This window comes from Chroicocephalus ridibundus, chromosome 2 (genome assembly GCF_963924245.1).
Source record: "Chroicocephalus ridibundus chromosome 2, bChrRid1.1, whole genome shotgun sequence".
Taxonomy (NCBI): domain Eukaryota; kingdom Metazoa; phylum Chordata; class Aves; order Charadriiformes; family Laridae; genus Chroicocephalus; species Chroicocephalus ridibundus.
The window spans coordinates 151,640,931-151,656,086 of record NC_086285.1 but is presented as its reverse complement, the minus strand read 5'-3'; the positions used below and the strand labels follow the sequence as shown (position 1 = coordinate 151,656,086).

At 34.9% G+C, this 15,156-nt stretch overlaps 1 protein-coding gene across 4 annotated transcripts in view; it reads left to right on the top strand.

Annotated features, from left to right (window-relative positions):
- Nucleotides 1-15,156, top strand: part of CSMD3 (CUB and Sushi multiple domains 3) — a 680,626-nt gene that overhangs the window by 443,148 nt on the left and 222,322 nt on the right. For all 4 annotated transcript variants that reach the window (XM_063327428.1, XM_063327427.1, XM_063327426.1 and 1 more), the window contains 3 exons: nt 2,801-2,992; nt 7,660-7,786; nt 8,625-8,827. In XM_063327428.1, the coding sequence (XP_063183498.1) occupies nt 2,801-2,992; nt 7,660-7,786; nt 8,625-8,827 (522 nt within the window). The remainder of the gene's footprint in view (nt 1-2,800; nt 2,993-7,659; nt 7,787-8,624; nt 8,828-15,156) is intronic.

Genomic DNA, 15,156 nt, shown 5'->3' with positions numbered 1-15,156 from the left:
GCATGGAATATCTCTTTGGTCAGCTGGGGTCAGCTGTCCCAGCTGTGTGCCCAGCCTCTTGCCTACCTCTGGCCTACTTGCTGTGGAGGCTGAGTGAGAAACAGAGTTCTTAATGCTGTGCAAGTACTGTTCAACAACAGCAGAAACATTGGTGTGTTATCAACACTGGTTTAGTCAATCTAAAACACAACACCATATGGACTGCTATGAAGAAAATTAATTCCATCCCAGCCAGACTCGGTATACTTCATCCCCTTTACGCTCTCTCTTCAGATTTGTATGCATGGATAAGATTCCCTGTGAGCCTTCTCTTCTCCAGGCTGAACAGTCCCAGCTCTCTCAGCCTACACCCATAGGAGAGATGCTACTGTCCCTTAACCATCTTAGTGGCCCTTTGCTGGGCTCTATTCATTAACTCCATGCCTCTCTTGTACTGGAGAGCGCAGAACTGGACACCATACTCCAGGTGTGGCCTCAGCAGTGCTTAGTGTAGGGGGGAAGGATCACCTCTGTCAACCTGCTGGCAATATGCCTTCTCATGCAGGCCAGGATACCATTAGCCTTCTTTGCTGAAAGGACAGATTGCTGCTCACGTTTAGACTGCCATCCACCAAGACCCCCAGGTCCTTTTCTGCAAACCTGCTTTCAAGCTGTGTGGCCCCCAGCATATTCTGGTGATGGGGTTGTTCCTTCCCAGGTACGAGACATTGCACTTCCTGTTGCACTTCCTGAGGTTCATGTTTGCCCATTTGTCCAGCCTATTAAGGTAACTCTGGGTGGTAGCATGACCCTCTACTGTACCAGCCGTTCCTCCCAGTTTGGTTTTATCAGCAAACTTGGTGAGGGTACACTCTGTTCCATCACTCAAATCATTAATGAATACATTGAACAAGGTTGGACCCAGTGTTGACCCCTAGGGCATGCTGCTAGTTACTGGCTTCCCACTAGACCTCATACCGCTGATCATCACCTGTTGGCCGTTTCCTATGTTCGGAAAGACCACTAATATTTGTTTTGCATAGATGCAGACAATGAAACCTTCCGAAAGTACCATGGGCTTACCCTGATGCTTTTAAGCAGTAAACAAAATCCCCACAAGCTGTGGTGAAACATTCTGTATCTTGAGGGATGCATTGTGAGCACTTGTGCTCTTTCAGTTGTCTAAAATAGCCAACATTGCCATTCTGGATCCCCTTCACTGTGCCCCTAGATACCAGGTGCTTCTCCAAAAGGATGCCATTTTCCCTCTGATTCTGTTGCCAGAACTGCCAGCGCTGTGTGGATAGCTGAAATACACATAGGGCAGCAAAAGCGCTGCTAATACCTACACTTAGGGAAGGGAGTTACATCTTCACCCTCAAGAGGAAAGTGATTAGTTAAAAAGACTACTTTGGTTCTGTGTCTGTAAGCAGGCCATCCAGAGATGAGGACATCTCAGGGACCAACGTACATTTTAACAAATCAACAATTTTCTTAGAGGACAGTAAATTCTAGCTGGTCAATAAATGACCAGACTGGTAATATCAAAATGTTCTTCATTTGGGACTTACCTTAGCCTCTTTTAGAGCTTCTGCTGTGCAATCTGTACTGGGAAACAATGGCTTAGCTAGGAATGTGGTTCAGCTCAGAGGTTGTGGAGGGTCTTCAGTAGGTGAGCCATTTTCAGTGAGACATTAAATGAGCTGAAGGAAGAACTGGGAAGATACAGCATTTGACCAATTTTTTTCTCCTTATGTGAGCAAACAGCCTTATCCAACCTGAAACATTTTGTCTGTAAAATAAAATAATTAACACTTTTTCAATCAATTAATAATAATGATTCAGTACCTGAGGAGAGATTGTGAAAGGCTGTGAAAGGAGAGATTGTGGTAGTTGACCAGATGGACAAATACCGTGTAAATCACTTCACTGAACAATGCAGATACGAAAAACCCTTCATTTGCTCCCATATCACCTACATAGAGGAATATCAATATAACACAATGTGCCTTTTTTACCTATAAACAGCTTGAGCTGCATGATATTGATAAAATACATTTGCTTTTGAACAAAGTGAAGGTTTGAGCTGCTTCTCAGTTAATAACAGAAGACCTTATTTGGAATAGAAAATCTTTCTCCCAAATTACGGTTTATGTTTCCCCAAATGTCAATATGCTTCCCTGTTTCCGTATAATGCATAAGTCATTTTGTTTCTTTCTTGCTCCACATCTCTTAATTCTCTAAAATGTCCATATTGTTTGGCTTGAATTCTCTATATCATCATTATCATTGCTTCCTGCATGTCGTTTTTAAATTTATAGACTAATGAACACAGGATTAAGGTAAGGATTGATGAATATAGCAGTGTTTCTTTGGTGCCATAGGTGCTATTGTGCCATTGGTGTTGCTGTGCGCAATAACAGTAAATGAATCTGCTGTGCACTTCTGTTTATGAACCTTTAAATGTCTATTCACAAACTAAGTTGTCATCAAAGTAAATTGACAGTCACTTTAACTTCCATTTCATAATTTATCATATCATTTTAGAACTGATTGATAATGATAATGAATTTCCTTCTCAGTCTTTAATTGGACTCTTAGGAAAAAAGATGTTATGACACAGTTTGGTTTGCATGCTCTGAGTGGGGGGTATAGACTGTTTTCATCCTTAGACTGTCTAAAAACAGAGAAGAAACCTTAAATATGTTGTTACATGAAGCTTGGAAATGTTTGATTTCCATTGGAAAACAGAAAATCTTGATTTCTTTAATATATTTTTCTGTTTGATTTTTTTAACTACAATGTTTTGTTCCTGCTGCAGGTTTTGAGCTTTCACATTGTGAGGACCCTGGTGTGCCACAGTTTGGGTATAAAATCAGTGACCAGGGCCATTTTGCTGGAAGCACTATAATTTATGGATGCAACCCAGGTTACACGCTCCATGGAAGTAGCCTTCTAAAGTGTATGACTGGGGAAAGAAGGGCGTGGGACTATCCTCTGCCATCATGTATCGGTACTACACTCCTTTTTTCTTTTATTTTATTTTTAAGTTACATAAACTATTATCTGAATATAAGAAAGAAAAAAATAGTAAGGATTGTTAGAGCTATGTGAAATTTGATCTGTATGTGTACAGATCTGTTTACACATACATTTACAGATCTGTCTGCATAAATAAATCTCACCCAGGTCTATGTGAGTGGTGTTGCCTTTTTTAAGTTTGAAAAATATAGTAATTACTAAACATTTATGCATACCAAAATTTCTAATGTGTGAAAATCTAGTTATAGTCAGCAAATACTCAATATAAAAAGATAACTTAATCAGAAAGGCAGGACATGTTTTATGAGGAGTTCTAAAACTAGTTGGCTTTGTTTTTTTTCCTAATTGTATCTAAATAGCATTAAGCTAGAAAACTTTTCATATATTTACAGATAAATGCTATAAAATAAATAAAAATAAAAAATTACAGATATGAAGAGATATAGAGTTACATAGTATTTTGGCTTCTGTTATGCATCTGTGATGAATAACACAATATTATACATGTTATTACAGTATTACAATAACTTTATAAGTTGTGCAGGTGCCTACAGGCTCAATTTCTTCCATAGGAGAGCAAAAAGAAGACAAGACTTAAATATTATAGTAATTTTCTTATTTTTTCATCTACTTTAGAGGAAATTGGGATTTAGTGAGTAGGGGAAGCAAGGGGTAATGTACTTTGTGCCTAGATTTAAATTTGACAGAATTGATAGAATCATAGAATCATAGAATTGCCTAGGTTGTAAGGGACCTTTCAGATATCTTGTCCAACCATCAACCTAACACTGACAAAAACCATCGCAGAAAACAATGTACTTTGGCATATCTTTATCAAGACATAAAGGCCATTTAGGAAAAGTATGCAACAATTAAGAACTGAACACCTCTCTTAGAGTAATAATTATGGAATAAATGCGTAAATCCCAAATTGATGATAAGCCTTAACTAATTTCTACATAGTTTAGGATATATGAAACCAAAGAATTAGGGGGAAACCATGGCATTGGAACATGCAAGTAGCGAACAGGAGGTGTACAAAGAACATATGATGGAAGTTGAAACAAAAAAGATCAAATAAAATGTGAAAGTGACAGAGAGTTGAAATTAAAAGTCTGAATGAAAATGACATTTTCAGTTCCATTATAAGCATTAAAAATCATAGGATGTATCACCGTAGTAACACTCATATATATATATATAGCACTGAGTTATTGCTTAGTTTTAAAACAGACCAAGGTAAATATGTCTAAAATTATTCCTTCATTATTTTACTGATTATCTAGATTACATACTGCACACTATTTACACTAACTGTGGGAGATTCAACATTCTCACATTCTATGTAAAAATTCAAAACATCATATAGTTCAAATCTAGAAGAGCTACTGGAAGGGAGTCACTAGAATAGCTCACAGATGGGAGGTAAACACTGTTATCATGTGTCCCCTACATGACAGAGGCTGTTTGGAGGAAGGTCCCTGGATTTAATTATTCAGCAATCCCTCTCCAAATTACATGTAAACAGCTCAAAATGTACAGGTTGACCATTTATGGATTAGGAAGTGAGCCAGATTCAGATCTGATATAAACTAGCAAAAAATGTCAATAGACTGAAATCCAGAGCTGAATCTGGACCTCTATTAGAAGTGATGATATGTTGCATATGCTCAAGGTTTTACATTCTTTTTTTTTGTTTGAGTACTGGTAAACCATCCAACTCAAATCACTATCTTTCAAAAAAAATTACACAAATTAAGCACCTAGGTTTTGCACTGCCACCAGACTCTTCGTGAAAACTACATTATAATTTCTCCAAAATGCGCTGTCTAAGTGAATCTATTTAGAATGTGAATCAATCTGTAGTATAAACTTCTTGTGTTTTAAATTAATCTCATTCAAAACATATCTATTAATCTGCTATTCACAAAGAAGTTATTTATCAATTCAGTTTAGAATAGCATGTATTTGTACGTATTGCTCCTCCTTAAGCAAACAAAAGTACATAGATGATGTCATTTAAATGAACTTCAGAATGATTTATATTGATTTTGTTTATTTCTCAGTCAGGTATTTCTCCAAAGCCAAGTAGTATAACATGTTACTTGCATCCAGAGAGAGTTAGCTGTAAATCTGTTGGCTGTATCAACAGTAGTATCCATCCCAACCTGAGGATTTTATAGGTTTGGATAAATAGATTTTAAAAGAATTTTAATTAACACAAATGAGATTTTGTTTAGACAAGCTTAAGAAAGTTTTTGAATGCCAATTGTAAATGATACTTTCTAGTTTTTAATGTTAATTAAGGATCACTGCAGGTTCTTTAAAATACTCTTGGAGGCATGCGGTATGAATCCTATAAAATGTCTTAGACATCAGTTGGTGTCTTGGGCTGAAAAATATGTAGTAAAAGACTAATGATTTCTTAGTAATGATACAACATGAGGAAATAATTGGCTAGAAGAGAACTGGGAAACAGAAGGGCATTTAAGAAATGCGCAAGATCAGTAAAAGAAAAAATGCTCGGATTAGAAGTGTTCCTCAAAGAAAACAGCAAAATTGCATCACAAAGGTTTTTATACAGGACTGAGACCTCTTTTAGATATCTCTTTAATATGTCCAAACAAAAGCCTGAGTCTGAACATCTCTTACTCATCCGTGATCAAAATAGTCAGGTTTTGAGACTTTAAATTCAGGAATGGCTTAAATAGCAGGAGGTGAAGATGAATCAGTGGCAAAACTGTTCTAACATTTCTGGTTTATAGGAATCCTTCTTTCAACATCCACTTTTAGTTAGAAGCAGATTGAAACTAAGCTTCTTTGCTATGAAAGGAAATAAAAAAAACCCCACAAAACATTGTTTTTGCAATACTGATGCCCTTTATTTCCAGAGTACATTTTTATGAGTCAGATAGCTCTGTGCACTCAAGTTTCATGCTTACAAGAACTTCGTCCCAGCATACCACAAGATCTTTTAGGTCTACAGATTGTTCAGACAAACCCCTAGAATCTGTGAAAACAGTGATGCTTTGCATGAAATAATGTACAAATAAAATTGTTTCCTGGATATTTATGAGCAACAGAAGTCAACAGACGCTTTAATTTGCTGCTACTATCAGAAGTTGGCTTAATAATGCTACTGTTCTTGTATGACATTTGACATATGACATTGACAAGACAATAGCAAAACTTTTCAAGCTGTTGTAATCATAAATCTTAAACATGTAGTAAGTGTTCCAATACAACATACTATCCATAGAATGTGCAGGAAGAAATGTAGTATAATATATATTTCCTTTAACTTGATATCCTTAGAAGAATCTTTAGTGTTGACACTTGGAGGCAAAATTAAGATTCTTAATTAGGATTGTTTTCATAGTAAGCAATCTGGAGATGTAAGATAAAAAGGTGTTTGCTCTGTTACTGCTGACTGCAACCTGAGAGAATATTGCTTTCTCAGAAGTCCCCACTTGCCCAGCTGATTCAGCAACCAGCAGAACTGGGGAGCTGGAACTTTGCTGCAGAAATAAGCCACTGGGGAGAGAGAGGGAACCTTCAAAAATCATAATAAAAAAGCAAACTGGTTATCCTGTGTGATAATTAGGAATTATAAACTTGTAGCTGTTCAGTGGTCCTGGATGAAATGTAATTAATTTTTAATTTCATTCACTCTGTCAGTGAGTAATTCTTTCTTTATAGTGTACTTTATTTATATCCTTACTCTACTGGAAGAATAATGGACTATGCTATCCTCTAAGTTGAATAATTACGAAATATTTTTTTTAGAGTATTTAGGAATTAACAGATTGGCAAAGTGCTTTAAAAAGATATGAAAGGCCACCTGTCTCTGCAAATTTGCTTTTATTATGTCAGAAAATCCACCAGGAGTAGCATTTCAATAATATTTTATCATGGAATTCACAGATGATAAGGTAATAATCTCTCAACTAAATATTTTAGGTGCTGCTAAATCAAAATAAAAATGCATTTTAACTATACCAAGAGATCTAATCAAAGCATTATTTTTGCTTTGGACTTCACAAGAGAGAAAATATTAAGGGGGCTTTAAAAGGAAGGAAAGAGAAATAGGAAGTCTTTAAAGACCTCAGGGATCTACATTAAAAAAATCAGGTTTTCTCAAAGATTTCGTATTAAGATTATGGAATACTCAGTTTTACCTAATGACTGGCTGAGGCCATCTAGGAGGGAGCTACTTACCATCTGTTATCCTCTAAGAAATACTATAGGACAAGTTTTATAACTTTTTTTTTCCTAGGCTAAAAGGCTAACTTTCTCCCTGAATAGCCTGTTTTTATTTAATATATTTCCTGTCTCTTTTAAAAAAAATTAAAATCTACTTACTCACTTGTTTAGTTTTTTTAAATTTAATTTTACTGCTTTAGGGTGACATGTTGGTTTTAGTTGGGTTTTGGTGGGTTGTTTTTTTTGGTTTTTGGTTTTTGGTTTTTTTTTAAGTAACAATCCATGTTCCTTTCTTTATATAATGGCATGTTTTCTAATATTATGGTGTATTGAAAATCATTAGAAAAAAAGAAACTGATTGCTCAGATGATTAGCTGGAAGACCATCTATAATGAATTAAAATTAACACATTATGTAATGTTGTTTTTCTATTAGCTGAATGTGGAGGCCGTTTTAAAGGAGAATCATCAGGAAGAATCTTATCTCCTGGCTATCCTTTTCCCTATGACAACAATCTGCGTTGCATGTGGGTGATTGAAGTAGACCCAGGAAATATTGTCAGGTACTGACAACAAATTTTAAAATTATAACAAATATTTTTGTTTATATAATAACCAAATCTTACCTGTTTATTTGGAAAAAAGTGGGATCTGGGATTTAAAATTTAAGATGTAGCTCAAGGCCAGTATTTTTGGCATTCTAAGTTTGAATATGTAGGTTTTTGTTGAAACTATCTGTTTTTCAATAAACATTGTCTGATGAAGATCAGGCTTTAAAATTCACTATAATTTTGTGAAACGCCAATGAATTTTAAGAAAAAAATCATATATGTATATATGTTTGCATATATACAAACTAGAAATGTTAACTGGAAATCTGTTTTAAAATTATCTAATATGAATGGTATTTTAATATCAAAGTTACAAGATTGAATATGTACAAAGTAAAACGTGCTGGAGTCAGCAGAACTGTTCAGTGGAAGAGTTTACATTTAAAAAAAAACACCTGTGTTTCAGTAGTTCTCTTTACTTAGACATATATTCACACTATATCACTAATTCCACGAGGTTACAGTTCTGTTTAATTTATTTTGATGGGAATGTGGTACATAATATTGTCTTAAGAAAAACAAAACTATTTTCTGAAAAGATTGTGTGGGTATTTATAGATTATTTGAATGACTAAAGAAATATATTTATTTCACATTGGCCAAAAAAAATATTAGTTGCAAAAGGATTTTCATATTGTATTTTTATGCATCCAAAGGTAAAGGTGTGAAACATTATGGAAAATCACCCTTGGAAATCACAGTTTATTTGCTTTTTTGGTTTAGTTTTGTTCCTAAGGATATGTTGTTGAGTAATATGAAAGCTGACAGTAAAATCATGGTATTCTTACAGCCTCCAGTTTCTTGCTTTTGATACTGAGGCATCCCATGACATTCTACGAGTTTGGGATGGTCCACCTGAGAATGAGATGTTACTCAAAGAAATTAGTGGATCCCTTGTTCCTGAAGGCATTCACAGTACACTCAACATAGTAACTATCCAGTTTGACACAGATTTTTATATCAGCAAATCTGGATTCGCCATACAGTTTTCAAGTAAGTCTATGAATTTAATTTTTATTTTTTTAATAAGGTGTTTCACTCACAGGTAATTGTAGTGCTGGGAGCAACTGTAACCAGTGACAACATTTCTAACTTTGTTAGGGAAAGATTTGGCCCAGGCTTGCAGATTTGTTGTAAACCTATATTTTTATTCTTAAAAAATAAATAAAAAAATAATCATGTCCTTTGTTAATTTGGCTTTGTTTCAAGGGCAGCTGTGGCAGTGCCAGAATGCTTACAGTTATGATTAGTGTTTTTCACAAAGGAGGTGATGTAGGCATGTTAAAGGCTCCATCCTTTTCTAATCAATAAGAGTTTCTGCTTTCAGAGACATCTGTGCAGAGTTTTCATTCCTGCTGTGCTTGTACAGGATCAAATGGGAAATAGCACTACAGTAACAGCAGTGTCCTTCTCCATTTTGCCTTCTAGCACTATTTCGTCTTATTACAGGCAGCATGGTGACAAATCTAAACAGTTACTTAACTGTTATTAAATCTCTTTAGACATTTTTAGTGTTGATACAGAAGAAATAATTGAGTGAGGTCCATTTTGACATTCTTTTTTCATGGTCAGTGAAGTTTATATATATTTTTTCAAGATTAGCAAGATCTGATCTAATATCATCACTTTGTCTAGCAGTAGCAATGTTTCTAGCATGGGTTGACACAGAGACTCCTAATGATAATGTTATTTACCTTGTGCTTTCTGTGCTTGGTAGTTGTATTAGCCCTTGTTTTCCCCTACCCTCATTCTTTCTATGTGTATGACAAATAACACGTGTGCACACACAGTAATTTGAAGGAAGAATGAAGTATGTCAATTAGAGGACAAAGTAAAAGACATTTAAACTGCTTCATCATCTGGTTTTTGAAGCCATGAATAGGATTCTTAATTCCTTAGCTCCAAGATATTTTTGCCATTTCACCACCTCACATATCTGCTTTTCAGATTCAGACATACTCCTTTATTTAATGTTGAGGCCAAAAAGGGATTGGGGAGAGCTTTATGCACTGAACTTATTCAGGTAGTCATTTAGGGTGAGTGGAAAAAGAGATTGATGCAGAATAAGAATGGAGTTGCAAGGAAAAATGGATGGGAAATGGGAGTAAAGTCATAAAGCAGCTACTTCCAGTGCTTTACCTGAAAAGAGGTTTTAGAGTTTCATCTGAAAGAAGAAGTATTTTATTTGATTCTCCATGCTCTTGCAGTCTGTTGAGATCTAATGATGACAGTTTAAAGGATCCATGAAGTGTTACTGCCTCAGCATTTCTCTCACTCTTCAGTCCAGGTTCACAAAGTCACAGTGATCCTTCTCAAATACTCGATGCTGCAAAGTTAGTGTAGATACTCCTTATTAGATTCATGGAGATTTTTTTTTTTTATTTTTTATTTTTTCTTAAATTAAGATTTTAAAAATAATGTCTAACTAACTACACAACTTAAATTACACTGTTGCTATATAGAAATATTTTTTTACTCACCAGGAAAGAAATATATTTGAGGACCTGAAGGAAAGAGAAAGATAATTGAGTGCAACTTTGTTTCAAGCTTCCATATACTTTCTCTGAGTATATAATGTTGTCTGAGTGAAACAGATGGTGTCTGCATACTTTAGCTACAGTGTAATTAACAAACAGAAAGCTCACACAGGGGAGGTATCTGCTTTTACTTTCCTCTTGCCATTTTGTGAAATTGGGTATGAGTATTTAACTGGATTGTTGGCCCTTTTGCCTCAAGAGGGATGTTATTCAATGACAACAGATATTTTATGTTGAAACCCTTTTAAGACCTTGAACACTTTATTTTTTAAATTATTTTCTTAATCCTTAAACTAAAAATCTGTTTCTAAAAAGTCAATTAAATCTCTTATCAGTTCCTTACAGGTTTTGATCTAATTTTATCAACTGTTCATACATAATTCTGCACCTGTCATTTATTTAATGAGTGAAAATGTTCACCATGATAACATGGTATAATTTGAATTTGGGTCCTTTACAAATAATACAATATACACAGAAAATTAATTTCTATCTGGTAGTGTAAATTACAGGTGAGATAGCATTCTTCGCCAAAGTAGAGCGGAAGGCGGTGGGGGAGGGGGAGGGAAAGCCTAGAGAAGCTGAAATGCTGTATAAATAGTAGAAATACAATTCTAAGTCAGTACGATTGTGCATTATTCAGAGAGGGAGAAGAGAAAGTGATGGATTTGGGATGAAATAAGGGAGATCAGCTTGCTCATGCTTCTGTACTTTCCACCACCATCATGTATCTTGGACTACTGAAAGTACAGCTTGTTTTATACATCTAATGTAAACAAAGAAATCAATGCCACTACTCATGACTTCACATCTCATCACTAGGCAGAGCAGACCTTTGGTCTACTATTGTCTTTGATGTGTAGTGTATTATTTTCTAGTTGGAAATCTGCAAACCATGACTATGCAATCTTTAAAATGTCTTAGTTTCTGCAGTCTCCTTTGAGATGAGAGTGAAGGAACACAATAGAAAGCAGAGCCCACAGAGCCTGAGAAACAAAGTACCAAAAGATGTGTAATAAAGCAGAATATTTAAAAACTTTGCATATACATGTAAAAGAAAAATAAGAACCTCTGGGGATTCACCAGTAGGATTGCAATAAGAGATGTTTTGGAAAACATCTAAATGGGATGAACAGGTTGAATAACGTAGCTATAGAGCAGATGCCAGCATTCTTCCCTTAAATTAGGAGAAGAATGAAAGTTTGACAACAGGCCAAAAGGAATATGCAAACAGGAGTACTTTTTACAGCACATTTTCTCTGAACTGTCAGAATCAAAGCATGAAGAGCCCAATACATACTGGAGAACCACCAATGAAATCAGCAGTAACTTCATTTGGTCAGTAAATTCTGCACAAAATAGCCAATTAGACCTTCAAGAAAAGTGAACGAGAAAGGGAACAAGTGTGTCCGTGCCAGAGACGAGCCGTATATCTCAGGGTCAGACAGAAGTATTAAGCATAATGAAACATTTTCTTCAGCTGACGTTGCTCCATTTCACCTAGCTGAAAGTAGCAGCTGAAAGAGGCAAAGAGAGAGAAAGAGAAATGAAAAAAGTTGAGGGGGAACACGAAAGTACAAAAAATTGGCTGATAATAATTGTGTGTGCTTAAAACAATATTTTAGTCCCTTTAATATGTGTTCAGTGTGTAATATCAGATCAGATCCTACTGAAGTTGAGATTATTTCCATAGATTTCAAAGGCCTTTGAATCTGGTGTTAAAGGGAAGTTCTCTCTCTTCTAGCTTGAACAGTTCAGGTGCCATTTATCATTCACGCAGAAAGGAAGGATATGTAATCATCTTTCATCGTCCATTATTTCACCATTAATAGCTGCACTGCTGAGTCACTCAGCATTACAGACTGCGTCCTGCTCAGGCCTAAGTGTGCAGTCACATTTCTGACTAATTAAACAGCACATATAGAGCATTTTTTTGAGCATTATAAGGCAGCCAGCGCAGAACTAACCTGTAAATATGTTTTGAGTATTAGCGAGGTTTTTTTTGTAAATAGATGCTCTATCAGTATTTCGTATCATGTGACAGAAATTTCTTACGTAACAGGATATGCCTTAAAATGCTTGGATTTACTCTATTGTCAAACTACATCTGTCCCTCATTATTTTAAAACTGGGTGAATAGCTCTTTGGAGTTACTTGTCTCTGTAGACTACAGAAAAAGCCTAGAAAACTTGTCTTGGATACCTAGCTGGATGGCTTAACTTTAGTAATATTAAATTTCAGTGTAGAATTATAATGCATGATATTGCTTACTTTGATTACATTTAATGATTAAATGCTTACAAGTGATCTTTCTATATTTTAGTGCTGATTTATAGACACACTGTATTCTAAATGTCTTGTGTTTGATTTTTTTTTTTTTTTGGTTGGTTGGCTGTTCTTGTTGTTTTGATTTTTTTTTTAGGGGTGCTTGGTGTTTATTTTTTTTGGTGGGATTTTTTAGTTCAATTCACCACAGTATCATTTAGGTAGATTTTTTGACACTGAACACCCTCTCGTATTTTTCTTTTTCTTTTCTCCAATTTTACATTAGCAGACATCTCTGCTTCTGACATGTTTAATGTGAAAGTGATTTGGTAATGGATTTGGGGAATTTAACTGTTTTATTTCTCAGAGCGCTGTTTACTAGCACTGCTGGTATAGCGATCCCTAACATAACTTCTTCACTTTTCTGAAGCAGCAAGATAGGATTTATTCTTCCTTAAATCTATTCCATAGCAGAACCGGCTTTTCATCTTAAATGTTTTCATACTCTGATTTGTTTATTTCTTTCAACTTTTCTCAAAGTCCTTTGAATTTAGAGATTTCAGCATGACTATTTATCTATGAGAAATAATTGTGAGTGTTCACACTTCTAAATTTAGCCCAGTGTTTTTGTTTTAGTTTTGCTAGGGGTGGTGTTGGTGTGTGTTTTCTTTTTTGTTTGTATGTTTGTGTATGTTTTTTGTGTGGTTTTTTTTTGCTTGGTTGGATGGTTGTTTTGGTTTTAACATCAAGAAGCTTAAAAGAAAGAAGCCATTGAATAAATTTATTTTCTTCTATCAATCATTGCCTTTCTTCTAAGTAGCAGATATTAATAAGACTCATTTCTGTGTCTTTCAATGGCAAAAATGTCATTCCTGTCATAGGTTTGTAAATGACATTAACTGCTCAGTAGCTATTACCTCTTAATTCAGTAGTATTTAGGATATGTGATTTCATGCAGGCAAGTACTATGATTTAATGCTGCCATGTAAAATGCCCAGGTAACGGCTTGTAGCTAGAGAGACCTGGAGTTACGGTACTGAAAGCAGAAAGGAAATATTGAAAGAAACAGGTTAATGTATAAGTACTTTTGAAATGATAAATAAATAAATAAATAGTCCTCTTGGTCATATCACCATAAAAATATCTTATTTTAATTATACTGAAGGCTGAACTTCCTTAATTTAAACCTCATACAACATAGTCGGCCAAACCCTTGTGACTTGTGCAAAGCCTACTCACTTGCACTAAATTTACAGATGTAGAGTTTAAAATAGACTTTATCTGACTTGTGACAGGGCATTTCAGAGAGCTCAAGCTGATTGGATTCCAAATTGGGAATGTCATGTGTCTCAGATTAATGTTTTAAGTTCATATTTCAATTTCATATGTGTGAAATCTATTCTCTGAATCTGAAAAATTGTTTTCTGCTAAAGCAATACAAAATTGAACATTGTACTTTAAGTTTCTTGGATAAAAGTTGTAATTCTGGCAGGTCATTTTATTTGCAAACAAAATCCATTACAAATCTTTGTAATTGTTTATGAAGCAAAATAAATTTGGAAGTGCAAAAATATCTTTACGTGGATTCATAATGTTATAAATGAAACTACTTTTCTGTTTCAAAAAATGTTCTCTTTAACTTCATCATCAGTTAATACAATAATACAGTTTGCCTCTTTAGACTCCTTGGGACCAAAATCATGTGCCTTGATTGACTGCATAAGGAGTATAATCTCAATGAAGAGATTCCCATCCTTGCATAACTGTTGCTACCAATAAGTAAGCAAAATTGCATGAGACCAGGGCTTGCTCCTTTTTGTCTTCTATGTACAAAAAAGCACCTCCCAAGCCACTTGTGGAGATTTCACCCTGAAAATTAGCCTCTGCATTTATACGATCCATTGGTTATTCTACAGTCCTTGTTTGTAATCTTACGTAGAACTACAGGCAAACTCCAGTGGGGCTGGCAAATTCATCAGCTGAGGTTTACTTGAATTATTTTGATGAAACTATGTAAAGGTGACATTTTGCATCTTTAAATGTGTATGAAATTCATCCTGTCTCATTGAAATAACTTCTTACAATATGTTTTGCACGTAGAAGAGTAGTAGTTAGCTGGTTTTGCAGTATTCTCCAAAAAGGTACAAAATACAGAAGAAAACAGCATGGAATTGACATTCAGTCCTATGACTGAGAAAACCATTTTCCAATGGTAAAAAAATGAGATGCCATAGTTATTCTGTTCTCTGTTTTCACTGTCAAATTCTTGTATTGCATTAATGCTACTTTGGAGATGGTTTTGCTATTCTATTGCCATAGAAATATTTCTTTTTTTCTTAAAAGCATTCCAGTAAGCTGCCTAGTCTCGTAAAGGATAGATCTAGCAAAGACATTTGACTGAAGGAATGCTCATCTTTCAGTCTTCTATATATGACTGTGGAAAAAAAAAATATTGATGGACTGGTAACTTCAGTTACTGTCTGGACATATTCAGACATACAGTCTGAGATATAATTCATT